This window comes from Artemia sp. Qi Xiang Cuo, chromosome 8 (assembly GCF_049724085.1).
Source record: "Artemia sp. Qi Xiang Cuo chromosome 8, ASM4972408v1, whole genome shotgun sequence".
NCBI lineage: Eukaryota > Metazoa > Arthropoda > Branchiopoda > Anostraca > Artemiidae > Artemia > Artemia sp. Qi Xiang Cuo.
In genome coordinates this window covers 68,914,334-68,942,217 of record NC_142801.1, presented here as the reverse complement: position 1 = coordinate 68,942,217, position 27,884 = coordinate 68,914,334, and the positions used below count along the sequence as shown (strand labels likewise).

The window sequence follows — 27,884 nt, the reverse complement described above, 5'->3', positions numbered from 1 at the left end:
CATTGCTGGCACATAGGGCTTCGATTGACGTTTCAGGTGCTGGAGCTTTTTTTTTTTTTTTTTTTTTTTTTTTTTTTTTTTTTTAAATTCAAGATGCAGTAAGATTTGTAATACAATTTATAAAGAGAAGAGAGAAAGAAAGAAAAAGGAGAAAGAAACAGATAGAGAGAGGGGAAGATAGGGAGAGAGAGAGGGGGGTGAATTTTGGTATCCATGGTGTCGTAGCACTGGTAGAAGTGTGACAAATATAAATGGTTGCACTTGTTAATCAAAAAAATATTCCAAACTATAGCTTACTATCAGATACATTTAACAAAATAGTTTTCATTCTATGCAAACATTATCTTTTAAACGTTTCTTTTGGATTTTTTTTTGTTTATCAAATACCAGCATTCCAGCATTGAAATCATCATTTTTTCGGAAGGTTGACTCAATTTTCGTACATAGTCTGCAAATGATTTTAAAAGTTCATCAAATCTTCCACTAAAGTACCTATTCAATTTGTTCGAAGCTATAAAACATAACTTTTGTCGGTAATTTTGCAGTATGAAATCTGTAACAGCTTTAATTTCCCGTGGATTGCTGGGATACTACGACCTTTTCTTGACTATGGCATACAGGAAGTGACTTGAAAGATCGGCTAGGTTTTTATTCATAAGATGTGAACGTACAAATAATAGTTCAAATAGGGATAAACCTATCAGAAATTATTCATATACGGAATAATTTCTGTTCGTTTTCAGTTAAAAAAACTTGTTTTTTTCATTTGATTTCTGTACGTTTTTGAATTAACGCAGATTTTGATTTTGGCTTACCATACATGAATAATTGCAAAAAAATTTGCATATTAATTTTACTTTTTTTGGTTAAATGGCTTTCTCGAAAGTTGTTTAATTGTATTTACGAACGTTTTTATTAGTAACAAATATAGGTAACTTACAAATTGACTTATGTAACGAACTTCTATATTCATATATTTTTAATGCCTGTGGGTGTTAAAACATTAGGGGTTTCACCCCCCCCCCCCTTAGTCAATACCTCGCGCTTTGCGTTAGATTCGAATTTTGTTCCAATTCTTTAAAACTGGCCCCTTAATCACAAAGGCCGTTAATTAGAATAAATAGTTCATATAAAAGTACTAAAAAAAATTTAGCGTAGAGACTGAGGTATTGACTAGGGGGCGAACCCAATCATATACATAATAATCTCTGTTCGTTTTAAGTTTTAATGTTGCTCCTTACTTTCAGTTGAAAAACTTATTTTTATTTATTTAACTCTTATCTTTTTTAAATAATGTGGGAAACCGCCGCCCGCTTCATAGAAATGTCTTTTTCCCCATGAAAACTTCCTCCATTGAAAGATCCTCCCACGTAACCCCTGACCCCCTCCTCCTACCCAGAAAAAATCCTCCCTGAAAACGTCTGTATACTTCCCAATAATCAATACCATGGGTAAACATTAGGCAAAGTTCATAACTTGCAACCCTTCCCCCTGGGACTGTGGGGGATTAAGTTATCCTCAAAGACATAGTTATTATATTTTTCGACCATGCTGAACAAAATGGCTATCTCAAAATTCTTATCGGGTGACTTTGAGGAAAAAACTAGCGTTGGAGGGGGCCTAGTTTCCCTCCATTTTTTGGTCACTTAAAAAGGGCAGTAGAACTTAAAATTTCTGTTTGAATGAGTCCTCCTGCGATATTCTAGGACCACTGGGTTGACACGATCACCCCTGGGAAAAAAATAAACACATATCCATGATCTTTCTTCTGGCAAAAAATACCAAATTTAACATTTTTGCAGATAGGAGCTTGAAACCTCACAGTAGTTCTTTGATACGCTGAATCTGATGTTGTGATTTTTAATAAGGTTCTATGACTTTTAGGGGGAGTTACCCCCTCTTTCAAAAATCAGGCAAATTTTCTCAGGCGGGTAATTTTGGATTGGTAGGACAAGCTTGATGAAACTTATATATTTGAAATCAGCATAAAAATCTGATTCTTTTGATGTATCCACTGGTATCAAAATTCCGTTTTTTAGAGTTTCGGTTACTATTGAGCCGGGTCGCTCCTTACTTACAGTTCGTTACCACGAACTGTTTGATAATTTATAATTTGCTCACAATCTTTCAATTTAAATTTAGCCAATTTTTCACTGATAGAAAATAGTCCTCGTAGATTGGATTGTTTTGTTTTGTATAATGGAAAAGCAGTTGGACCTTTATAGCTGTTGCATAAATCATTTTCTTTCTAGGGCAAGCCTTTGGAACTGGACATTGTTTGGTACTGCTTTACTATATTTTCCATTGTATGCTGTTTGGCTGTGTTTCTCATTTTGATGTTTAAGTATGTTGAAGCACTTTTTTTTCAGTCCGTTTGATTAAGATTTTCACAAATGCTAAACTGTTTAGAAGTCGGAATTCAATTAAAACCAGACAGACCATATTGTCTGACTATGTTTTTTATTTTGATCTTTAAGTGTGTTGTCGCCACTGATTTTAAGTTTCAATTAATTTTATGGATTCCCTTTAACAGAGCTCGTGGTGGAGTCCTAAAAACCTAAAACCTAAGAACTTGAGTCCGTTTTCAGTCCGTTTGATTGAGTTCTTTACGAATGCTAAACTTTTTAGAAGTCGGAATTCATTAAAACCAGACAGGCTATACCGACTGACTATATTTTTCATTTTGATCTTTAAGTATGTTGTCGCCACTGATTTTAAGTTTCAATTAATTTTATGGATTTTCTTTAACAGAGCTTTTGGTGGAGTATAAGACGAAATGTGTAAAAAGTCTGAACCTAAAAAAAATCATATAAATTACACTTCTCTACTCATTTGTACTCTAAGTACATTACTGTAATCCTTAAAATTCCGTGTAATTGTAAGGCTCCTCCTTAGATGACTTCTTGATGAATTCAAGGATAAAATCTGAATAATCTGAATTCATTTACAACTCATAGATAATTCTACTTGATCTTTTTTCTCATTTTGATGCTTAAGAATGTTGTTGAAACTTTTTATCTTTCGTTTAAATATAAGACTTCCTACTGATTAGGTTATTAATGTGGTCAAACTTAAATTTCTGGAAAGTCTGAATTCAGTTACATCAGTTAGTCTGAATTAGTTAAATATATTCTGAAAAGCCTGAATTTATTTTAAACTGCATGAATATATTGATGTACTTTGTTTCCGATTCTGCTTTTTAAGTAAATGTTGCAATTTATTTAATTTTCGTTTTATTTTATGGGTTTCTTTCGATTAACTTCTTACTGAAACCTAAGATAAATTGCTGAAAATTTTTAATTCAGTTAAAAGCATATAAATTATGCTGTTCGAATGTACTGTAAATTTTGTTCTTTAAGTATATTGTTGTAATACTTTAAATTTGTATTAGTTGGAAGGCTTCTCTTTAGATGAGTTCTTGCGAAATTTAAAAAGAAAATTTGAACAGCTTGAATTCACTTAAAACCTACAAATCATGCTGTATGACCTTGTTTCCCATTTTGATGTTTAAGATTTTTTATTTCTTCTACCTTTTATTTGACTAAAGGGCTTCCTATTAATTAAGTTCTTAGTGCAGCCAAAGACTGCTGAAAATTTACATAACCATTCAGTTATAACCGTGATCTTTAAATATGTTATTGCAACGTTGTAACTTTCATTGAATTATCTGGGTTCTCTTTAATTAAACTTCTTGGTTAAGTCTAAGATAAAAAGCTGAAAAGTCTGAATTCAGTTGCTGCTCATTTCTATCTTTAAATATGTTATTTCAAGTTTTTATCTTCCATTGAATTATGCGGTAAGGTAAAGGTAAAGAATACGGCATTGGACTTCACAGTCCCTACCGTCGGTGCTGATCTAATCATGACCCTTCACCAGGAAGTGCAATGTGGGGCTTAGGGCTCGCCATCCTGTGCTTTCTTACACCATTTCTGTTTACCTTCCCTATGTTTCTCCAGGTGCCCATTTAGCGATAGATCGACTCTGGCTGAGCTTACAGAGTCATGCCACTGGCCTCCGTTCCAAACCAGATAACTAGTAACGCCAGGACTCGAATCCCTGTCTCCAACACAGAATCCATGTGTTGAATCCAACACACTCGAATCCAACACAACAAGACCAACACTCACTCGAATCCAACACAGAACTCCATGTCTAGCGTGCGAAATACTCAGCTAGCACGAGTTATTTCTCGTGCTTCCCTTTAATTTAACTTCTTGGTGAAACAAGAGATAAGGTGTCAAAAAGTCAAACGATTTATTTTGTTGTGCTCTGCTGCTCAATCTTATCTTTCAATATCTTTTTGAAATGCCTTGATATTCATTTAATTATATGGATTGCCCCTAATTTAACTTCCTAGTGAAGCCTATGATAAAATGCTGAAAAATCCGAATTTAGTAAAAACCTTCAAAAATATGTTGCTGTTTTCTGTTACTCATTTTGATCTTTAAATATGTCATTGCAATATTTTAAATTGAGTTATGTGGATTCCCTTTACTTTAACTTCCTTGTGAAGCCTAAGATAGAATGCTGAAAAGTCTGAATTCAGTTAAAATTATCCGAATTATGTCGCTGTTTCCTGATATTCATTTCTATCTTTAAATATGTTGTTGCAATGTTCTAAATTTCACTGATTTATATAGACTCCTTTTACTTTAGTTTCTTAGCGACGTCTAAGATAAAATAATAAAAAGTCTGAATTCAGTTAAAACCATCCAAATTATGTTGCTGTATTTGGCTGCTAATTTTGATCTTAAAATGTGTTATTGGAATGTTTTAAATTTAATTGAATTATGTGGATTCCCTTTACTTTTACTCCTAAGTAAAATCTAAGATAAAATGCTGAAAAGTCTGAATACAGTTGAAACCATCCAAATTATGTTGCTCTATTGGACTGCTCATTTTGATCTTAAAATTTGTTATTGCCATGTTTCAAATTTCATTGAATATTATGGATTCCCTTTACTTTTACTTCTTAGTAAAGTAAGATTAAATGCTGAAAAGTCTGAATTCAGTTGAAACTTGAAACCATCCAAATTTTGTTGCTGTATTCTGCTGCTCATTTTGGTCTTTGAATTTGTTATTGCAATGTTTTAAATTTCATTGAATATTATGGATTCCCTCTACTTTTATTTCTTAGTAAAGTAAGATTAAATGCTGAAAAGTCTGAATTCAGTTGAAGCTTGAAACCATCCAAATTTTGTTGCTGTATTTTGCTGCTCATTTTGGTCTTTAAATTTGTTATTGCAATGTTTTAAATTGCATTGAATAACATGGAATCCTTTTATTTTAGCTCCTTACCAAAGTCTATGATACAACTGTGAAAAGTCTGAATTCAGTTCAACTGTTGTACTTGAGTGTGCTTTTTGGGATCTAAATATAGTATTGCAATATTTTCATCTTTTTTTTAATTTCATGAGAACCATTTAAATAAGCTCTTGGTGGACCCTAAGATGGAATGCTGAAAAGTCTGAATTCAGTTAAAATCATATGAACTATATTTACTGTGCTGCTTAATTGATACTAAGCATGTTACTGCAATTTTGATTTTAAACTTTCGTTCAACTTTGTTAAATGCGTCAATCTCTCGGCCAGGAAGGATTTTTTTAGTTAATGTAATTATGTGCATTCCCTTTAATAAGTTTCGTTGAAATCTAATGCTAGATCGTGACTTTAAAGCGAAATAATCTTTTTCCGTAAGAGACCAAAATTTTAGAGATCTTCTGCCGTTTAGCCTACTATTTTTCATTCTTTCGAATAGTCTATGTGGAGAGTTTTTATGCTGTTGCCTAGAAGCAGAAATCCTATCCAGCTTATTTGTTTTCCCATTAATAGCCGAAATATCTGATAAAATTCTATTAACTGGAAGATGGAGCAGCCAAAACGTTTATTCAAGTTTTTCTCGTGATGAGTTTTTGAGCAGTAGGAAATTTGGTACTTACGAGTTATAGCGACCACACTTTGTTCTTGATCTGTAATGAAACCAATTTTCTGTATTCCCTAGGAGATAATCAGCTTAGCATGCGTGAGATAAAGTACAATGCAGGTATATTTTAATTAAATGTTTAATACATAGGTTAGGTATTTAATATATTGCGTTCTGGGCGGCCTCTTTTCTATAATTCTCTGTTGTAGTTTCCATAGCTTTGTTACTAAAGTATTATATTTTCATTATATTTTGGTATGTTTCACTAGGATTAACCTATCTTCACTCCTTTTGTAGGGTCGCAATAACACGTAAGTACCGGAAATTTTCACTTTCAGGCCGTAAATGTTGAAAAGTCTGAATTTATTTCAAATCATACAAATTATCATACCAACAAGGTACCAATTCTTGAAATAAAAGCTAAGAGAGAAAAAATCACGAAGCTTCAGTGTTGGTGAGTATTTCTAAAAAATATTGGAAAGTTAGAAATCTAATTTATTTCCCTCGATCACGTGTTCAATCCTGTTTGAGCTTCCCCGGACTCGAAGCTCGTACAAACCTTATATAAAAGAACTAACCAATTTCTATTTTAAGGAGCAAACCAATTTGGTATATGAGTGGATTGTATTCAGTTTGAGCTTTAAATTACATAGCTTAAAAGAATCAGTTTTACAATAAAAAGCAATAATTGAAACTTTCCATATTTCCATATTTCCTTTATTTTCAAAACACTAGTTATAAAACGCCAGTCTAAGAAAACGCCAGTCTAATACCCTATTATTTTTTAAATCTGTGTGACAGATGCTCTACGCTATATTGCGGTAATGTACGACCTACCTGGTATCTATATCTATCTGAATATGTTGTTTTTAATTCCAGGCGCGATGCATCTCAAGGTAAAGTCAAAGAGATTCGGAGGTTCGGCCTAACTAATCTGGTTCTTTGTTTGATTGTATCAGACTTCATGATTCTGCTTTTTATGGATAAGTCAAAGTTCTATATCGATGAAGTAAGTAGTTTCTTTGGTTAGGTGAAATACATATTATTTTTATTTATTTTTTTTTTTGGGGGGGGGGGGGGGGTCGTGCGGAAAGCAGAACACCCTGACAAGGCAATATAAACACGAGATTATTGTGAACAGACTCTTCAGGGGGAGGGGGGTCAGCATTGAAAAGACTCAAAATGAGACAAGGTAAAAGGAAAGTTTTTGGCGAAAGTATCAGCAAACATGGAAGAAATCGATTTTTTTTTATTTCGGAGATAGACATGACCGCCCCTACTGTAAGTACCTTATGTTTCATATACTCTTTTAAGTAGTATAATATCAGTTATGATTCAACCATGTTCAACACTTGATGAAACTAGATTTGCAATCCACATTTTAAATGCTTGTGTTCGGGGATCCAAGTTAAATTTTCAAAATAACTACCAAAAATCAAAAAAGCTTAAAATCTATAAGCCTTTAAGTCATATACACTGGCTAAAAATACATCAGCATATGATAACACTCAACGAATCATTCCTTAAGTAAATACAAAAACAAATTTTTTATTCGAAAGTAAGGAGTGACATTAACACTTAAAACAAACAGAAATTATTCCGTATATGAAAGGCGCTGTCCCCTCCTTAACGCCTCGCTCCTTACGCTAAATTTCGACCCTTTGTCATAAATCTACTTTTTAAAAGAATAGAAACTTTAATGTAAGAAGCATGGCGTTTCGGAGGGGAAAGCCCCTTTTATTTATGGAATAATTTCTGTTCATTTTAAGTTTTAATGTCCCTCCTTACTTTCAGTTAAAAAAATTGTTTTTCTTTCATTTAATTTCTGAACGTTTTTCAACTATTGCAGGTTCGAATTTGGCTCACAGTACATGAAAAATTAAAAAAAATTCCATATTAATCTTGGCAGATTTATTCCGTATACCCTCTTCAATACCTTGCTCTTTAAGCTAGAGCTGTTAGCACTTTTAAAAAAGCTTCCTATTCTAATTAAACGGCCCCCGGGTTTCAGTTTTATTAAACAGTCAAACTTTAGCGTAAAGAGAAAAGTATTGGGGGGGGGGCAACCCTTCATATGTGAAATAATTTCTGTTCATTTTTCAAATAATTTTGGTAAATCTGGCTCACCCTGTATGAAATATACCCCTCCCCCTCACAGAAAACTCCTCCGTGTAAATTTCATCCTACCTAAAGTGCACTCCTCCCTTCAATTTCCTTCCAGACAATTCCATGATCGTTGAGAACTCCTCCTTATAAAATTACTTGTGGACGATTCACCCTGAAAAATTCTCCTTAGCATTTGAATAAGACTTTAATCTCTAACCGGTTTCTCGATCACTCCAGAAATATCCCATTCCATGGAAATTATTTCCCCGAAAATAAAACACGCGGAAAAAAGCCCCTGGATAATTCCGTTGGAACATTTCCACATAAAAAAATTGGCAAAAAGAATGTAAAACAATTAAAAAGAATTTCGAATAGCAATTCTGTCAAATCCCCCAGTGTAACATTTCCCCTGGATAATATTGACCCCCCTCCTCAAGTCTCCCTCTTCAAGAAAGTTTTTGCCCATAGAAATCCACTTCAATCACAACCCTCCCCCCCCCCCCTAAAAAAATGTCTGTATACTACCCAGTAATAAATACTATACGCAAGCAATGGGCGAATTTCATAAATTAAACGCCTCTCCTCGTGGACTGTGGAGGGGGTTCATTTTACACCTAAACACATGATTATTTTATCTTTCAGCTATACTGAACAAAATGGCTATCTCAAATTTTGATCAGATAATTTTGTGGCAAATACTGGCGTGGGAGGGGCTCAGTTGCCCTCCGATCTCTTTGGTCACTTAAAAAGGGCCCTAGAACTTTTAATATTCGTTATAATGAACCCTCTCCTGATATTATAGGACCATTGGGACGATGCAATCACCCCTGCGGAAAAAAATAAATAAACACGGCTCCGAGATATTTCTTCAGGCAAAAAAAAAATACAAAATTCCGTATTTTTACAGATAGGAGCCTGAAACCTTAATAGTAGGGTCCTCTGATACGCTGAAACTAACTATGTGATTATCATCAAGATTGTATGACTTTTAGCGGGTGTTTTCCCCCTTTTTCAAAAATAAGGCATATTTTCTCTGGCTCGTAACCTTTGATGGGTAAGACTAAACTTAATAAAACTTATGTATTTGACATCAGCATAAAAATCCCATTTTTTTAATATATCTATTGATATCAAAATTCCGTTTTTTAGAGTTTCGGTCTCGCTCCTAACTTAGGTTTACAGTTAGGCGTCATGTTGCATAGACGGTCAAAGAAAAAAAGAGAGAGAAAGAGAGAAACTCATAACAACATGTGAAAAATCGTGAAAACCAATAAAACTAGTAAAATTTATGAAGAGATTAAAAAACTCAATAAAAACACAAAAGGGGGAAAAGGAAGGAACTGGCATGAATAATAAAAAGTATGAACAAAAAAGTGCGCAGAACGAAAACTGTAAAGAAGTGTAGTTATCTGTATCAGTTATATAGTATTAAATTTTATTTAAACCCTCTTAGGATGGTTTCTAGAATAACATAGAGATATTGATTTACATTTATCCTGGAAGATTCGGTGTTCCAGAATAAATAAAATCTTCTCATTTAATACAAAAATCATAAGGGGGTCTAAAATTTTATAGATTTATAAACTTATTTGTAAACTTATTGGTTGTCTTATTAGATCTTCGGTATCGTAAGAAACAAAAGTAATTTGAGGGTGGGCGGAATGTACACGGGGAGTGCCTTTTAGGTAAAATGTTTTCCGTTAGAGGGTTTGGTTTTGTATTTGTTTTTTAAACCGAAGCACAACATAACTCTCCTGAATTCAAGCATTTATAACCAATCTTTTTGTTAGAAGAAGAGAGCATGTAACTTTACCTTCTTTGAAAATTAGTTGCAGAGTTTTCTTTTTGATGGATTCAATTTTATTTGACTCTTCCCTGGACATGCCAGGGTGCTAAACTAATGGCAGACAAAGGAGGCATAACCACTTGAAGAATGGGAAAGAGGGCTGAAAATGAGGATGGGAAAGGGGGATTCACAAGCTTAAGTAGCAGGACTCATATCTATTACTCATATCTATTTCCGTGGTCTATTCCGCAATGATGTTGAGGTTGCTCATAGTGTTGCTCATTAGTGAGGTGCATCATAGTGTTGCGTAGTGTTATAGTGTTGCTCATTAAATTTACGTAGCAGTTTCCAACAATCGTTAATTCATTGACAAATTTCTATTTGTCGGGAAATTTCTTAGCCTAGCTGTTGATCAGAACTGTAAATGGAGGGGACCTAGGAGAATACCCTTAAGTGTTCCATTGTGGATAGGGAGGGTATTGGAAAAATTGTTAAGATATTTTACTACTTTTGATCTACCTTCGAAAGGTCCAATAGCTATGCCTCCGGGAATGACACGCCCTCCCCCCAAAGCTCTTATGGCATGGGCCGCAAGTAACACAAGTTCCCGATTGTTTACATGTAGGTTTTGTTATTTGGAAAGGGGGGAATGGTTGATTCTTTGTCTAGAGAAAAAACGAAGCGTATTAAGGTGAAGGTGTAACTTTTACAGAATGATGAGGGGGATGTCAAACTAAGCCAAACACACTAAGTGCATACAGGTTGTCAAAAGGGCGTTTCAGCAATATCTCAGCCAATGGCTCAGCTATTAAGATGAAACTTTCAGGGCTAATACTATTACTACCACTACTAGTTCTACCATAGAACTAAGTTAAAAGAGTTGCATCCAGGTTATCAAAATGGCATAGACGCAATATTTAAGGAGCGGCTAAGCGTATATATATATATATATATATATATATATATATATATATATATATATATATATATATATATATATATATATATATATATATATATATATATATATATATATATATATATATATATATATATATATATATATATATATATATATATATATATATATGTATATATAATCTGTGAGGAAAGATACTGCCCATGCAGTTATATATACCATATATATATAGATAGATACTGCAAGGGTGGCACACTTTATCATATGCACTTCCCCATAAGAATAGAAATAAAACCAAAGGTGTTCACAGAAAAAAATGTTAAAAGTGAACAAAAGCTGCCTTTTTCTAGCTGACAGAGTTTTGCTTTATAGTTGTAATTTCCACGAATTACTTTGTGTTCCAACTGGAAATTTAACTGCATGCTCTTAACCCCACCTCTCAGACCTAGAGCTTCTAACACCTGATTTCAAAAAACTGTCAGTTGTAGCTTAGATTGTTTTCAAAGTTAAGAGTAATCTCCCACTCTCTATTTCTGTTGCCCTCTTTTTTACAAACTTACGCCAGAAGAATGGAAATTTAATGGAAGCCAAATAATGGAAAGCCAAAAAGAATGAAATCCAAAGACCGCAAACGAAAAACTCTCGATGACTGTTTAATCAGTGACTATTTTCCTGAGAGGAACGTTTTCTGGTAACTTTATTAGAAATTATTCTGTCTCATGACAAAATCTAACATAAACAATTCCTTTAAAGTTTTTTCATCTTTCACTTTACACGTAAACTAGTAAATTCTAACAGAGAACCGTCACAACAAAACGGGAAATTATTTTTACGTTTCCAGTTTTTTGCTATCCTTTTGGTATATCTGCTAAGGATTTGTTTTTAAGTTAATATAACCTCAAAATACGTTAAAGCTATTGTATATCTTTTTTATTAGTTATTATTATAAAATTGTTTTAATATTTTAGGTAGCATGTACTGTAGTTGGAGCAATTCTGCATTACTTCATTTTGGGTGCTTTCACTTGGATTACTGTAGAGTCTGTAACTCTTCTAAGAGAAGTAACATCGCCAACTGAATTTAATTTATCAAGATCAGTTGTTTATATTTTTTTTGGATATGCAATTCCAGCCTTGTTTGTTGGAGCGGCACTCCTTGAAGCACACTTCATAGAGTCAGATGTCACTTCTGCATACGTTGATGCTGCCGTGTAAGCATTACTGATTTAATTACAATTTGGTTGCTTTTTTATGATCTAATTGTAAAGTTCCGAAATCCATTTTTAGAGCTTTAATTCGCAATTTTGTAGCAATTTTTTGTTTCTAAACCAAAATGACCAAATGGGAGAATGCCACTTAGCCCCAATGAAAACATATTGCAAATGTCACGTGCCCAATATGCCACCCTCAGTGCTATAAGCCCGTTGAGGAAGGTAGATTTACAAAAAAAAAACATTAGCCCCATTAAGGAACTGAGTGATGTCAGCGGTCATCAAACAGTTCGTTTTAACGAACTGTAAGTGAGGAGCGACCCGGCTCAATAGTAACCGAAACTCTAAAAAACGGAATTTTGATACCCATAGATACATCAATAGAATCATATTTTTATGCTGATTTCAAATATATAAGTTTCATTAAGTTTAGTCTTACCCATCAAAAGCTGCGCGCTTGAGAAAATTTGCCTTATTTTCGAAAAAAGGGGGTAACACTCCCAAAAAATCATAGAACTTTAATGAAAATCACACCCTCGGATTCAGCGTATCAGGAAACCCTACTGCGGAAGTTTTAAGCTCCTATCTGCAAAAATGTGGAATTTTGTATTTTTTTTGTCAGAAGAAAGATCACGGATGTTTGTTTTTTTTTTTTTTTTTTTTTTTTCAGGGGTGATCGTATCAATCAAGTAGACCTAGAATAACGTAAGAGGGCTCATTTGAACGAAAATTAAAAGTTCTAGTGCCCTTTTTAAGTGACCAAAAAAATTAGAGGGCAACTTGACCCCCTCCCATGCTCATTTTTTTCCCAAAGTCACCCAATTAAAATTTTGAGATAGCCATTTTATTCAGCATAGTCGAAAATCTAATATATATATGTCTTTGAGGATGGCTTAATCCCCCATAGTTCCCGGGGGAATGGCTGGAAGTTATGAACTTTGCCCATTGTCTACATATAGTATTGGTTAATGGGAAGTATAAAGACGTTTCAGGAGGAATTTTTTTATGATGGGGAAGGGGGTGTCGGAGGTTGGCGTTCCAGGTGAGGATCTTGTCCTTGAGGATGTTTGCTTGGGGTACGGGACATTTCTATGAAGGGGGTGCCGGATTTCCCAGCATTATTTGAAAAAAACGATCAGAAATTATATAAAAAAACTAGTTTTTTCAACTGAAAGTAAAGAGCAACATTAAAACTTAAAACAAACAGAAATTATTACGTATATTAGGGGGTTCTCCCCCTAGTCAATACCTCGCTCTTTTCGCTAAATTTTTTTTTAGTACTTTCAAAAGAGCTATCTATTCTAATTAACCGGCCTTTGTGATTCAGGGGTTTGTGATTCGTACAAAATTCGAACTTTAGCGTATTAAATAAAAAAAAACGAGTTTTTTAAACTGAAAGTAAGGAGTAACATTAAAACTTAAAACGAACAGAAATTATTCCTTATAAGAAAGGGGCTGTCCCCTCCTCAACGCCTCGCTCTTTACGCTAAAGTTTTTTATTGTTTTAAAAAATAAAGTTGTGAGACAGAGTCAAACTTTAGCGTAAAGAGCGAGGCGTTAAGAAGGGGACAGCCCCTTTCATATACGGAATAATTTCTGTTCGTTTTAAGTTTTAATGTTGCTCCTTACTTTCAGTTTAAAAAACTTGTTTTTTTTTATTTAATTCCTGATAGTTTTTTAGTTAATAAAGCTTTTATTTTGGCTCACCGTCATTGAATAAGTAAACAAAATTTGCATAAAAATTTTACTCTTCTTTTGCTAAATGGCTGTCTCTAAATTTGGTTCTGACGTAATTTACAAATTTACTTACGTAACCAACTTCTATATTCGTATATTTTTCTTCTGGCAAAAAATACGTTGCAGATATAGTTGCAGATTTTTGCAGATATGGGCTTAAAAACTACGTAATCGGGTGTTCTGATACGTCAAATCTGACGGTGGGATTTTCATTAAAATTCTTTCACTTGTAGGAGATGTTTCCTCCCTCTTTAAAAAATCAGGTAAATATTCTCAGGCTCGTAACCTTTGATGAGTAATACTAAACTTAATAAAATTTATATATTTAGAATCAGCATTATAAGCCCATTCTTTTGATACATTTATTGACATCAAAATTCCGTTTTTAAAAGTTTCGATTACTATTGAGCCGTATCGCTTGTTTTTTTTTTTGTTTTTTTTTACGTATATGTTATTACGTATATAAGGGGGTTCTCCCCTTAGTCAATACCACCCTTAATTTCACCTCCCCTTACTTTCAGTTGAAAAACTTGTGTTTTTATATGTAATTTCTGATTTTTTTTTAAATAATGATGGGAAATCCGGCGCCCCCTTCATAGCAATGTCCCTTCCCCCATGACCACTTCCTTCATGAAAAGATCCTCCCATATGACCCCCGACCCACCCCGCCCCGCCTACCCGAAAAAATTACCCCTGAAAACTTCTGTATGCTTCCCAATAACCAATAATATATGTTAACATTGTGTAAAGTTCATAACTTTCAGCCCTCCCTCTGGGGGCTTCGAGGGATTAAGTCATCCTAAAAGACATAGTTATAATATTTTCGACCATGCTGAACAAAATGGCTATCTCAATATTTTGATCGGGTGACTTTGGGAAAAAAATGAGCGTGGGAGGGGGCCTAGTTGCCCTCCATTTTTTTGGTCACTTAAAAAGAGCATTAGAACTTTTAATTTGAGTTCCAATGAGCCCTCCCACCATATTCTAGGACCGCTGGGTCGATACGATCACCCTAGGGGAAAAGGAAAGAAAAATAATAAATAAATAAACACGCATCCGTGATCTTTCGTCTGGCAAAAAATGGAAAATTCCACATTTTTGTAGATAGGAGCTTGAAACCTGTACAGTAGGGTTCTCTGATACTCTGAATATGATGGTGTGATTTTCATTAAGGTTCTATATCTTTTAGGGGGTCTTTCACCCTTTTTTCGAAAATCAGCCAAATTTTCCCAGGCGCGTAACTTTTGATAGGTAAAATTAAACTTGATGAAACCTATATATTTGAAATCAGAATTAAAATCTGATTCTTTTGATGTATCTACTTGTATCAAAATTCCGTTTTTTAGAGTTTCGGTTACCATTGAGCCGGGTCGCTCCTTACTTACAGTTCGTTACCACGAACTGTTTGAAAGAGCGAGGTATTGACTAGGGAGCGAACTCCCTAATATACATAATAAAAACATACGAATATAGAAATTTGTTACGTGAGCTAATTCGTAAGTTACGTCTGAACAAAAATTCAAGAGAGCCAATTAGCCAAAAAAAAGAAAATTAATATGTGAATTTCGTTTTAATTATTCATGTACGGTGAGCCAAAATCGAAGCTGCATTACTTCAAAAATGTTCAGAAATTAACTAAAAAAAAACAAATTTTTTTAACTGAAAGTAAGGAGCGACATCAAAACTTACAACGAACAGAAGTTATTCCGTATACGAAAGGGCTGTCCCCTCCTCAACGCCTCACTATTTACGCTGAAGTTTGTTACTATTTTAAAAAATAAAGTTGTGAGAAAGAGTCGAACTTTAGTGTATAGAGTGAGGTGTTGAGGAGGGGACAGCCCCTTTCATATACGGAATAATTTCTTCTCGTTTTAAGTTTTAATGTCGCTCCTTACTTTCAGTTAAAAAAAATTTTTTTTAGTTAATTTTCCATAACCACCAATCCACACATCAAACAATGTAGAACAAGTAACGGGGGAAAAACAGCTGGAAATACAAATGACCGAAAAAACAATAGAAAATGGAGTATTTGATTGACATATGTCGGTGATAGCTTATGACATCTTGTAAAATTATGGATTATAAATAGCCTCTGATTGCTTAAGAAAAGAATATGGAGCAGGCTGCCAGAATTTACACGAAGCTGTCACTCCTTTGGTATCTTCAAAATAAGGTTAGGTAGTTTCTAGCTAATAACTATTTTGTTTTTCGCTCTCCTCTGGAGTTGATGTTTATGGATTGGGTGTGGATGTTTGTTTGAGATAGTGAATTAATACGATATTATCCTGCCTATGCTGTGTCTTTGGGATCCAGTATTTTGTATTTCCTTTTCGTTCTGTCAGTATTTTTTTTTTCTCCCCTGGTCATGGAGCCTTACGGGGGAGACCATATTGGAGTTGATTTTTTTTCTATTTTTGACATATGAGGTTACTGTTGATGATGCCTGTTATGTTATGTCTATGTTTTAAGAATATGTCTTATATAATTTAATGGCAAAAATTTATCAATAATCCGTGTTGTTCTTGAATCTAACATCATTATTGTGCTACAGAAACAGAATTTTAAAATGGTAAGAGCTTAATTTGAGAAGGTCCTATCACAATTAATTTATTCCTAGGGATGTATACCAAGTGCGTATCCAGGATTTTTGTTTCGGATGAGGTGTTTTGTGTTTGGGGGGGGGGGGAGGGGTTAAAAATATATTATAATTTGTTTATATGCATTTTTGTTACGTTTTTACGTGTCGTACAATAATTTCAGGGAGGGTCCTTCCGGTAACCACAACCCCCTGGATACGGCCATTTTATTTTTCGTCAGATTGAAGATACACATAGGAAACAATGCGGGTCCAAGCCTGGGTCTATTGTATTTTCAAAAAATGTCTCCTTAATTCTTCACTCTGATCGGTCATCTCATTTAAAATAGAACATAGATTTCATAAAAACACGCATGGTATACGTTGTTGGCACTCTAGGTGTGTGTAAGTTTTTTTCTCACAACCAGCGACTGTAAAGTGGCTCAGATATAACACTCCAAGTGCCCTCCCCCCGCCAGCAAAACAATAACAAGAAAAATTTAAAAATTAACTGGCCCCCAAAGGTTTATTCGTGTGAGCTAGTGAGCTAGTTATTTATTGAAGGTTTCTCTCAGTGTAGTTTATTAGTAACAATACAAACAAGTCTCCAATTTCTTGTATCTTACAAGATTTGAGAGTTATGGCCTTATATAAATCTATTGTTTAGGTAGTTTTCCTTACCCTACTTTTGTATCCTGAATTTAAAAATATAAAAAAGAATTTTACCGTATAAACAGTTCATATTATGGTTCTGGTCAAAGAGTGATGGTAAATTATAATAGTGAGAACTGGCGCTAGTGTCGAAAAAACAAACTATCAATGCCATCTCGTATATGGCGAAATTTGGCATTTTTTTCAAGCTCTGTAGTGGTTTTTTTCTGTAAGGAACTAAATCAGATACTTGTTACTATCATAATTTTACCAATGGCACTAGTTAATTTAATTATTGCTATTATTTCACTGAAAATATTTGAAGCGTCGCCAAACGCTAGATGGTGTTGATAGTTTTTTCGACACTAGTTCCAGTTCCCACTCTCATAAGTAACCCATACTCTTTGTTCCTTTCTGGTGTGCTGACCATGTAAGAATATAATCACTACCTTCTCAAGGTTTCTGAGAAACTATCAGTTTAAAACGTCAGTTTAAAGTCAGGAAGAAAAAAGTAAATACCTTGTCGGGAATGTCAACACGATCCCTTATTTCTCATATTAAAAAAAAGTAATTCCTCTTGGTGAAACCTTTTTCACTAAATCTTAGGGATTTTTGGGTCACGCCGTTCGAAGCAGCTTGAAATTTGTTCATCAAAGAAACCTTAACTAAAGTTGACCCAACATTTCACGTGCAAAATGTTTGCACACGGAGTTCACGTACGTACACGTAATGACAAAATCTGGACCTTCTTAGGAAGTTAAAAAAGGGTGATAAAATATATTTTTGTTCTTAATTTGTGGAATTCTCCTAATATTTCACCAAGTCAATGGAACCTGTGAGTACTCATGTATGTAATATATTTGTTGTACAGAATTGTTCTTTCTAGTTGCTGGCTCACAACCCCAGACTATGTTTGGAACTTTTATGCCCCAGCCCTTGCCTTGATATGTCTGAATATAATCTTCACAGTTTATGGAGTCGACAGAGCCTACAAAGTAAAAGGGAAGAAAGATGACTCTAGGTGCAGTTATGTTGGGTAAGTTTTTACATTTAAATAAAAAATGGTAATTTAACGACCGCCAAGAATGAGGATAAAACTTTAAGAGCTGAAATCATAGCAAGTTGGAGAAAATCATCCCCTCGGTCCCTCCCCCACACTTTCTCACTGTATATTTTAATACGTAAATTTTTCATTACTAAAAAGGTCATAAAATGCAAATTTAGTAATTCACTGGAGAGTTGGATGAAATCATGTTGGGTGAATTATTGCACATAAGGGGAGGTTGTCCCCTTATCTCTTCTAACCTTATAAATTTTAACATGTGAGTTTAACTTTTAAAAATGGTCCTAACATGTACATTTAGTATTTTAAAGGAGGGCTGGGTTTACCTAGTGATTAATTAAAAAACTTTTTCCACAAAATAAGTTTTTCAAAGAAAAGTAAAGAACTCCATTAAAAAAAATTAGCAAAAATAAAATCAAATAATCTACCAAGCGTGAAACTACCACAAATCAGCATCGATAAATAAATGAAACCCAAAAACGAACAGAAATTACAAAAGATGAACCGAGTCAAACTCAAAACGAGCAGAAATTAACATAAGTTGGGCTCGAAACCCCTACACCTTCCCAAGGCCTGAACATAATTTATACTTTACGGAAAAAAATACAAATGAATGTGCATTGTCAGTTTAATATACATATACTGATATTATTAATCAAAATGTTAATATTATTTGATTTATTAAAGTTATAAAAGTAAAAACATTTATTTTATAACACTATTAAAAAGGGCACTACCCCTTTGAAGTTCCATTCGAATGAGCTTTTTTTGAATTTTCTACGACAAAACTTTCTACAAAAACCTTACATGCCCCCAGGGCATAACTTACAACCCTTGCCCTGAGAGCTGTGGGGGAGTATCCTCCTCAAAAACATAATTTCTATCTGGAAATCAACTATTCTGAACAAAATTGATATCTCAAAATTTTGATTGGATGATTTTGATTGGAGAAATTAACATAAGTTGGGCTCAAAACCCATACACCTTCCCAAGGCCAGAAAATAATTTGCACTTTACTGAAAAAAATACAAATGAATGTGCATTGTCAGCTTAATATACATATACTGATATTTAGTAATCAAAATGTTAATATTATTTGATTTATAAAAGTTATAAAAGTAAAAACATTTATTTTAAAACACTATTAAAAAGGGCACTAGCTTTTTGGAATTACAATCGAATGAGCTTTTTTTGAAGTTTCTACGACAACTCTTTCTATAAAAATCTTATATGCCCCCAGGGCATAACTTAAATCCCTTGTCCTGACGGTTGTGGGGGAGTATTCTCCTCAAAAACATATTTTCTATCTTAAAATCAACTACGCTGAAAAAAATGGCTATCTCAAAATTTTGATTGGATGTGTTTGAGGGAATGATGGGCGTGGGGAGCTAGTTGCCCTCCAATCACTTTCGACTATTAAAAATGGCACTAGCCCTTTGATTTCCAATCGAATGAGCCTGTTTTGAAGTTTCTTCGACAACGCCTTCTATAAAAACCTTATATGCCCCCAGGGCATAACTTAAAACCCTTGCCCGAAGGGTTGTGGGGGAGAGTACTCCTCTAAAACATATTTTCTATCTGGAAATCAACTACGCTGAACAAAATGGCTATCTCAAAATTTTGATTGGATGTGTTTTGGGGAATGATGGGCGTGGGGGGGGCTAGTTGCCCTCTACTCACTTTCGGCTATTAGAAGGGGCACTAGCCCTTTGAATTTCCAATCGAATGAGCCTGTTTTGAAGTTCCTACGACAACGCCTTCTATAAAAACCTTATATGCCAGAAATTACAAAAGATAACCGAGTCAAACTCAAAACGAGCAGAAATTAACATAAGTTGGGCTCGAAACCCCCTAGACCTTCCCAAGGCCTGAACATAATTTATACTTTACGGAAAAAAATACAAATGAATGTGCATTGTCAGTTTAATATACATATACTGATATTAATAATCAAAATGTTAATATTATTTGATTTATTAAAGTTATAAAAGTAAAAACATTTATTTTAAAACACTATTAAAAAGGGCACTACCCCTTTGAAGTTCCATTCGAATGAGCTTTTTTTGAAGTTTCTAAGACAACGCTTTCTATAAAAACCTTATATGCCCCCAGGGCATAACTTACAACCCTTGCCCTGAGGGCTGTGGGGGAGTATCCTCCTCAAAAACATAATTTCTATCTGGAAATCAACTACGCTGAACAAAATTGATATCTCAAAATTTTGATTGGATGATTTTGATTGGAGAAATTAACATAAGTTGGGCTCAAAACCCATACACCTTCCCAAGGCCAGAAAATAATTTGCACTTTACTGAAAAAAATACAAATGAATGTGCATTGTCAGCTTAATATACATATACTGATATTTGGCAATCAAAATGTTAATATTATTTGATTTATGAAGGCTATAGAAGTAAAAACATTTATTTTAAAACACTATTAAAAAGGGCACTAGCCTTTTGAAGTTACAATCGAATGAGCTTTTTTTGAAGTTTCTACGACAACTCCTTCTATAAAAATCTTATATGCCCCCAGGGCATAACTTAAAACCCTTGTCCTGAGGGTTGAGGGGGATTATTCTCCTCAAAAACATATTTTCTATCTTAAAATCAACTACGCTGAAAAAAATGGCTATCTCAAAATTTTGATTGGATGTGTTTGAGGGAATGATGGGCGTGGGGAGCTAGTTGCCCTCCAATCACTTTCGACTATTAAAAATGGCACTAGCCCTTTGATTTCCAATCGAATGAGCCTGTTTTGAAGTTTCTACGACAACGCCTTCTATAAAAACCTTATATGCCCCCAGGGCATAACTTAAAACCCTTGCCCTAAGGGTTGTGGGGGAGAGTACTCCTCTAAAACATATTTTCTATCTGGAAATCAACTACGCTGAACAAAATGGCTATCTCAAAATTTTGATTGGATGTGTTTTGGGGAATGATGGGCGTGGGGGGGGCTAGTTGCCCTCTACTCACTTTCGGCTATTAGAAGGGGCACTAGCCCTTTGAATTTCCAACTCGAATGAGCCTGTTTTGAAGTTCCTACGACAACGCCTTCTATAAAAACCTTATATGCCCACAGGGCATAACTTAAAACCCTTGCCCTGAGGGTTTTGGGGGAGTGTCCTTCTCAAAAACATATTTTCTATCTGGATATCAACTATGCTGAACAAAATGACTATATCACAATTTTGATTGGATATGTTTGGCGGAATGATGGGTGTGGGCGGGCTAGTTGCCCTCCAATTACTTTCGACTATTAAAAAGGCCACTAGAACTCTCGATTTCCAATTGAATGAGCTTCTTTTGATGTTTCTACGATGAGCCCTTCCATAGGAAGTGCCCTGCTCTAAAGGAAAGAAATAATAAATGATACATTGTGCCAACATCATTCTTATATGCCCCCAGGGCATAACTTAAAACCCTTGCCCTGAGGGTTGTGGGGGAGTGACCTCCTCAAAAACATATTTTCTGTCTGGATATCAACTACGCTGAACAAAATGGCTATCTCACAATTTTGATTGAATATGTTTGGAGGAATGATGGGTGTGGGGGGGGCTAGTTGCCCTCCAATCACTTTCGACTATTAAAAAGGGCACTAGCCACTCCAATTTCCAATCGAATGAGCCCTTTTAGAAGTTTCTACGACAGCTCCTTCGATACAAAGTGCCCGAGTATGGAGAAGAAGGGCATTAAAAAGGGCCCTAGAACTCTCGATTTCCAATCGAATGAGCCCCTTTTGAGGTTTCTACGATGACTCCTTCCATATGAAGTGCCCTGCTCTAAAGGAAAAAAATAATAAATTTTACATTGTGCCAAACTCGTTCTTATATGCCCCCAGGGCATAACTTAAAACCCTTGCCCCGAGGGTTGTGGGGCAGTGTCCTCCTCAAAAAGATATTTTCTGTCTGGAAATCAACTACGCTGAACAAAATGGCTATCTCAAAATTTTGATTGGATGTGTTTGGGGGAATTACGGGCGTGGGGAGGGGGCTAGTTGCCCTCCAATCACTTTCGAATATTAAAAAGGGCACTAGCCACTCCAATTTCAATTCGAATGAGCACTTTTCGAAGTTTCTACGACATCTCCTTCGATACGAAGTGCCCGGGTATGGAGAAGAAAAAGTAAACAATACATTGGCCCACATCGTTCTTTACTTCGGCAGCGTTATCGCGCTGCCTATTATATTAGCCTAAGACCGGCCGCTACCTGGGGGCCCAATTTAATTAATTTAGTCCGCACCATTTGCTATTGTTAATATTTTGGTTGCAATACATATTGGCAAAGTATAATAAGGTAACAACATTACACATACACAAACCTTTTACTACTACCACTATTACTAACAACTCACCGCAGCACCAAGCCGTCTGAGGCTAAACAGCTACGCGCGCACCTCCTCCATCCCAGTCTATTCAAAGCCTTCCTTTTTCCAACCTCCCACGAAGTTCCTATTTCCTTTAAATCTTTCTTTATGACGTCCTCCCACCCCAGACGAGGACGACCTGCTTTCCGTTTAGCCCTAGCCGGTTAGCCGAAAAGAGCAATCTTCGGCAATTGGTCATCCTTCATCCGCACAAAGTGCCCTAGCCACCTCGACCTTTCTTCCATAGCCCTAGAGAGCGTTATTGAACCACATTTTTCGTACAGCCTATTGTTTGAAATACGGTCAGTCCGCCGGGTACCCAGAACAATCCTTAAGCAATTTATCTGGAAAACATCTAGCAAATTTTCATCTGTTTTTTGGAGCGCCCATGCTTCACAGCCATATTTGACCACTATCATCACTGTAGCTTTTTAATATTCTAATCTTGGTTTGCAGAATTATCTTCGTATTCTTCAAAACTTTTTTTTAACTGGGAAAAAACACCCCAAGCTTTGGCTATTCTACTTTTAACATCTTTACTGATTCCACCATCTTCACTAACAATACTACTAAGCTAAGTGAAGCTGCCCACCTGATCAATCTTTTCATTACCCAACCTCACCTTTTCATCTTCGCTTGTTCCTAGCCTTAGTGACTTAGTCTTCTTAACAAACCTTTTAAGCAAAAACAAAATTCTTATCAGTACCACAAGCCCCCCCCCCCAAAAAAAAATGAGAAGAATAAGTACTCTTTCTCATTGAAACTTCTGCCATAATTGGTAATATGACAACTACTACTATTCATACCACTCAACTATTCCTACGAAAGACCTTTTTTCGTCAGAAAAAAGAATGAACTGCCTCCTTCGTTGTTATCACAACAAACAGTTAGGTATTTGAATGAGAGGGTATCCCTAGCCCACATGATTGTCTACCCTCAAGGAATGTAGAATAACAAAACAATGTTCCTTTAAAGAAAATACAACCAACCTATAAGTAAAAACAAAAGGAAACAAATAACTACATGTTAAGCAATAGGACCCAGAGCTGAAACTAGCCTATTTAGGTTTCCACATATTTACCAAGACATAGGACTTGGCCTTTTGAATTAGATCTCCTGCCCAGTTTTACTAAGTGCAGAGACTAACATCAGCCTCATCTATATGCTCCCTCTCCTGCTAGTACTACAGCATCGTTAACTTCGTAGTGCAAGGCAAAAAAGGGTAATGATCGGTTTGAATTCCACAATGCTCAATAATCATAATAAGTGATTTACAAGGTTTTGTCAATAGAGAGATGTCGGAGTATTTTTATTGTTTTTATTATTTGGTCTGTTCTTCCTTTTTTTATTTTTTATTTACATTTTTATTTATTGTTTGTTTTTCTTTATTCAGTTTGTGGTGGAAAAGCTCTTTAGCATTATCCATGGTCCTTACTATAACTTGGACATTTGGCTTCTTTCTCTTGGACAAAAACATTGAACTTTCGTATTGCTTTATTGTTGTCAATGGCCTTAAGGTAAGTGACAGGTTTGAGTTATTTTCCGTGTCTATCAATATTTATCCAAATGGCTTCAAAATTGTGGGATGTCCCCTTTCGGAGGGTAGATAGATTAGAAAGGATAAAATAATACTCTATAGGATCTAACTCATCCTATCTTTTAATGAAGAAACTATGATTTCACCCTATAGTGCATTTTTTACTGTTTACTGAACAACATTTTAAGATATTATGGACAAAGCTTGCTCAGTGGAGCAGTGCGTCTTTGTGGCCTGAGCCATTGCTCGATATGGGGAGTCCGTCAGTAATAATACTTTTTGGTAAGTGATGTAACTGTGTGGGATTAGTTGGGTGTTTTTGAAGAGAACTAAGATGAAATGAAAATATAGAAAAACGAATATAATATGCCAAATAAGGCAGTAGAAAATCACAAAATAATCAACCTTTTCCCCTAATAATAATAAAAGTTCAAATAACTTGGCTTCACATCCGAAGCCTTCATCAACGTAAAAAGAATAAAACAAGCTAAACTAATTAAAGAAAAACTTAAAGAAAAGGGAAAAGTAAAACAAAGCACAAACAAGAAAAACTCACATTTTAATAATATTTAACATAATAATATTCACCCTGCAAATGATTGTTGCACCATAGTAACAAGTCAAAAAAAAGTACGACAAAAAAAAAATAAAAAAATAGTACGACAAATTACGTTGTCTCTCCTGTTGTAAGTACTGATACCACCAGTGTAAGTAGAACAAGGGACAACGCTGGCACCAGCGTTATTATCACAAGGTGGTGATCCCTCTTGGACTATCTGTGACGAGCCGCATGTTCTATCAGCGCCACTCCCGACAGCATTTTGGCTGTGGTGACTTTACAGCTACTACTAGTCCAGCTGTTACACTTTTACTATCTGTGGAGAGTATGTGCTACAATATTTGGCCTACGGTATCACAAGCCCGTGGTGGTACTTCTGGGTTTGCTCGGGAAAGACATCTCAAATAGTATAGGACCCTTTTCCTATCCCAAACACTTTACTCTCTCTCTCTCTCTCTCTCTCTCTCTCTCTCTCTCTCTCTCTCTCTCTTTCTCTCTAGACTCTATCTAGGCAAAAATGACAAAAAACCTATGTAGAAAAAAATCGAAATCCGCACCCGTTCCTCCGAATCAATGGCTTACTCTTTCCCTTCTTACCCCACCGTCTTTAATCGTGAAACCTTATTTTTTGCCTGGCCGATGAATCATCTCCAGACTGTCTATATCGAAAGCTAAGCTAATTAGCCAGACCAAGATTTACCAAAGGAAAATTCAAAAATAAATATTATAGGATATTTAAGGAAAAGCAGGGCTGGGTGGATACAGAGAGTCCCCAATAGGAGCTAATTTAGCTAACCAGAAGAGTATTTATCTGATAATCAGAGCCAAGGGCCCTAACACTGGTATATCATAATAAAGCAGCAGCGGGGATACAGTTGGTTTTTTGTTATTTAATGGAATCTAGCAAAATGAAAGGGTCTATTCATTTATTAAAATTTACATATGCCCTAGTTTAAAGCAGTTATAATTAAATACAGGTCAAGACTCTTGACTCAATTGTAAAGACTCTTTTGTTTACTAATTTAGCAGAAGGCCGTCGACTCTTTCCAAATTTTATTTCATTATGGTCTGTATTTGTAAGGCTCAAACATTTTTGGGGCTGATTATGAGGAATGTTTTTATTTGGACTGTTTGAGGTTTTACCTGTTTTTTAACTAACTAATAGACATAATATTTACTCTATATCCCGCTTCGTCTCCATTTATGCTAATCCCCCAATAGATAGTTCTTTTAGTTTTTATTATTTTCCTTGAATTTTGTAAAAGTCTAACACAAGTACTAATTACTTTTGTTGGATCAAATAGTAGCCTAGGGTGTGGAAGGTCAAACAAATTTTTCGTGATTGCTGAATCAAAAGTTTCTGTTGGTTTTTAAGTCAAATTTTAAATAAAAATCTATTGCAGAAGAATATAATTTTTTTCTTGTTTGTTTCTTCTTTTCTTTATGTAGTTTGTTTAATTTAGTTTTCTTCTTCTTCCTTGATAAAGGCTTCCGGACGTGAAGTTGAAATATTCGGACTTTTATTACTATTAATGAAAAAGGTAGTTTTTTGCTCTTTTTCTCTATGTTATTTGAAACATTATATTCATTTTTCAATATTTTCATTTCGTTTTATTTGCAATTGGCAAGGTACTGTGTTCTAAAAGCTTACTTTAAAGAGAACTGTAATGTCTAGCTTTCTTAAAACCAGATTTTGTGTTAGCCACGGTTGTTTCTTCTTATTAGCACGTGTTGAAACATTTCCCAATTTTATATATTTATTTTTTGTTTTATTATAGTTTTTTTCGTGCATATACTTAGTAAGTCTGGTTCAGGTCATATATTTTAAACGTAGGTATTTACTACGGTCAAATAAACTAAATTTAGGTTCTTTTAATATCATTGCCCTTTATTTGCCTGATAACCTTCACATGAAAACCAAGTCAATGGACCTGAAACTAGGAAATAAAAGCAATTAGAAATCTATAACTATTTTGATAAAAATAAAAACGTTAAGCAATATGTAATCAGTTGGTAGATTTTTTATAAATGTCGATGTTTTATTTGTATTATTTTAGTCTATCTGATGGTGATGACCTCTGTATGTGTGACCGAAATATCCAGAGATTTTTGTTGTTGTTTCATTTTCAAATAAAAGGATTTGCCCCTATTGAACTGTTATTTGTACGATATTCTAAACCTAAGATAAATTATGTTTGTTTCTATTTACCGAAGAAAACATTCCCTTTTTTAAACTCAGAGTTTCTTTAAAGCATTGTTCAAACTGATTCGTATAAAAACAATTTCTTTCTACTTAAAATATTTTTAATTTGGAATTTCCTAGTATTACGGGAGTTTACCACCAATTCCAATTTTGTTAGTTCCCGACAATTATAACAGTTATTTAATATAAATGATATAATACATAAGAATAAGATAACAATATATAAACAATAATATGACAATATATAATATAAACAGTATAATGTTTATTTTTTTCAAAATTTTCCAGCCAAATACAAAAATAAATATCCGGATGAGACTAAAAGAGGTAGTTAAATATACATGTAAACAGAATTTACTAGTGAAAGCTGACCATTACTATACTCAGAATTAGTAAACAAATCAATTTATCCTTATCTTGAAATTATAAAAAGATGCTATATTATTAATATTCATTAACTCACTAATAATAAAATGAAATAGCGGAGTAAAACTAATAAATGAAAGAAAAATTAATTAAATAAAAAATAAAAAGTCTAAAAAAAACTCTACTGTAAAAAATATGTACTTTCAAAAGGACAGAACGGTGGCAGTTTTTTATTATTTATATATGAAATTTTTTTTGCTATGAACGAAAACTTTCCTAAAATCTTCATTGGTCTCAATAAAACTAGGTAAAAATATCATTTCGAAATGATATAATTTTACCATTCAATGCAGTCTTTCAAATTCATGGGTTACGATATGGGTAGTCTTATGCTGCATACTTGTTTAATACACATGTAATCAAGATCATTTTTACTGAGCCATCTATATTTGAGTTTTATCAGACACTTGCTTCGTTTATGAAATTTAACATTGTAACTACTTCATATTACTTTTTTTGTATCTTTTTAGGGACTAGTGCTACTCCTGTCTGCTTTCTTCATTTTCATCAAGCGAAACAACAACGAATTACCAGAGCTGGTATGTTTTTAAATTGTAAATTATACATAAATGGATGAAATCTAGATTCGGGAATGAAGGCATTCCGCCATTCAGATTTTTTGCTTCCCCTCCCCTGGATTTAATAGATCGTCTTTATTTGGCATTTTTATTGTTTTTTTTTATCTTAAATTGAAAAAAAAATAAAAAACAACAATATTGCTTCTCCCCCTTCCTCTCCAGCTTCTTAAAAATACATAGTCAGAAAATACATAGAAGACCAATAGTCAGAAGTCAAACAAAGTATAAAAAATGAAGGGAAAATG

The 27,884-nt window shown here is 34.4% G+C and overlaps 1 protein-coding gene across 1 annotated transcript in view; it reads left to right on the top strand.

The window, feature by feature from the left end:
* LOC148949748 (uncharacterized) overlaps positions 1 to 27,884 on the top strand; it is a 107,451-nt gene that overhangs the window by 66,713 nt on the left and 12,854 nt on the right. Inside the window, exons 7-12 of the mRNA XM_089092776.1 lie at positions 2,253 to 2,344; positions 6,803 to 6,932; positions 11,703 to 11,944; positions 17,794 to 17,943; positions 23,730 to 23,853; positions 27,532 to 27,600. Of these exons, the coding sequence (XP_088948902.1) occupies positions 2,253 to 2,344; positions 6,803 to 6,932; positions 11,703 to 11,944; positions 17,794 to 17,943; positions 23,730 to 23,853; positions 27,532 to 27,600 (807 nt within the window). The remainder of the gene's footprint in view (positions 1 to 2,252; positions 2,345 to 6,802; positions 6,933 to 11,702; positions 11,945 to 17,793; positions 17,944 to 23,729; positions 23,854 to 27,531; positions 27,601 to 27,884) is intronic.